The following is a 643-nucleotide window of genomic DNA, read 5'->3' on the forward strand; positions in this document are numbered from 1 at the left end:
ATTCTTGGCCAACCGATGGCGGGCATGGCGTCTAAAGAGCACGTTTGTCGTAGTTGAGACGGCCCGGTCTGTGGCCCTGGGGAGCCCCACCCGCTCACCCCAGCACTTCCCACGTCCCTCCCTTCCCCCGCCCGCCCCGCGCCCCTCCAGATCAACGGCAACAAGCTCACCGCCGACCCGCGCGAGTTTAGCAGCGGCGGCAAGGGCTGGTACACGGGCGGCAAGATCGAGATGCGGGTGAACGGGAAGGACATCTGGGCGCAGGCGGGCATCAACATCACCATCCCCGGTTCGCGGCTCTAGACGCGACGCTCCAGAGGAGAGAGAGAGAGAGAGAGAGAGAGAGAGAGAGAGAGAGAGAGAGAGAGAGAGAGAGTGAGAGAGAGAGAGAGAGAGAGAGAGCGAGAGAGCGAGAGAGAGCGAGAGCGAGAGAGCGCGAGTGAGAGAGCGCTACACTGCACGAGATCGTGTCTCCGGCCTGACCCTCGCGTGTCCACGCGGTAGGCTCGCAAGAGTGGAAGTGAGGGTCGGAGTCTCCGTGCGGCGGCCGGCCAGGCGCCGCGCCGCTTGTGCCTCGCCGCGCCGATGCCATCGCCACGCTGTCTCTGGTCCGTCTGTGCAGCAGCTGTCGCAGCAGCGCGGC

The 643-nt window shown here is 65.6% G+C and overlaps 1 protein-coding gene across 1 annotated transcript in view; it reads left to right on the top strand.

Moving 5' to 3' along the window:
• The window catches only part of EMIHUDRAFT_111354 (hypothetical protein), a gene marked incomplete at both ends in the record, with an annotated part of 1,469 nt that extends 1,166 nt beyond the window's left edge, over window positions 1-303 (top strand). The window contains one exon of the mRNA XM_005786504.1: window positions 151-303. Within this exon, the coding sequence (XP_005786561.1) occupies window positions 151-303 (153 nt within the window). The remainder of the gene's footprint in view (window positions 1-150) is intronic.
• Between the last annotated feature and the right edge of the window lie 340 nt (window positions 304-643).

This window comes from Emiliania huxleyi (assembly GCF_000372725.1).
Source record: "Emiliania huxleyi CCMP1516 chromosome Unknown EMIHUscaffold_150, whole genome shotgun sequence".
Taxonomy (NCBI): domain Eukaryota; phylum Haptophyta; order Isochrysidales; family Noelaerhabdaceae; genus Emiliania; species Emiliania huxleyi.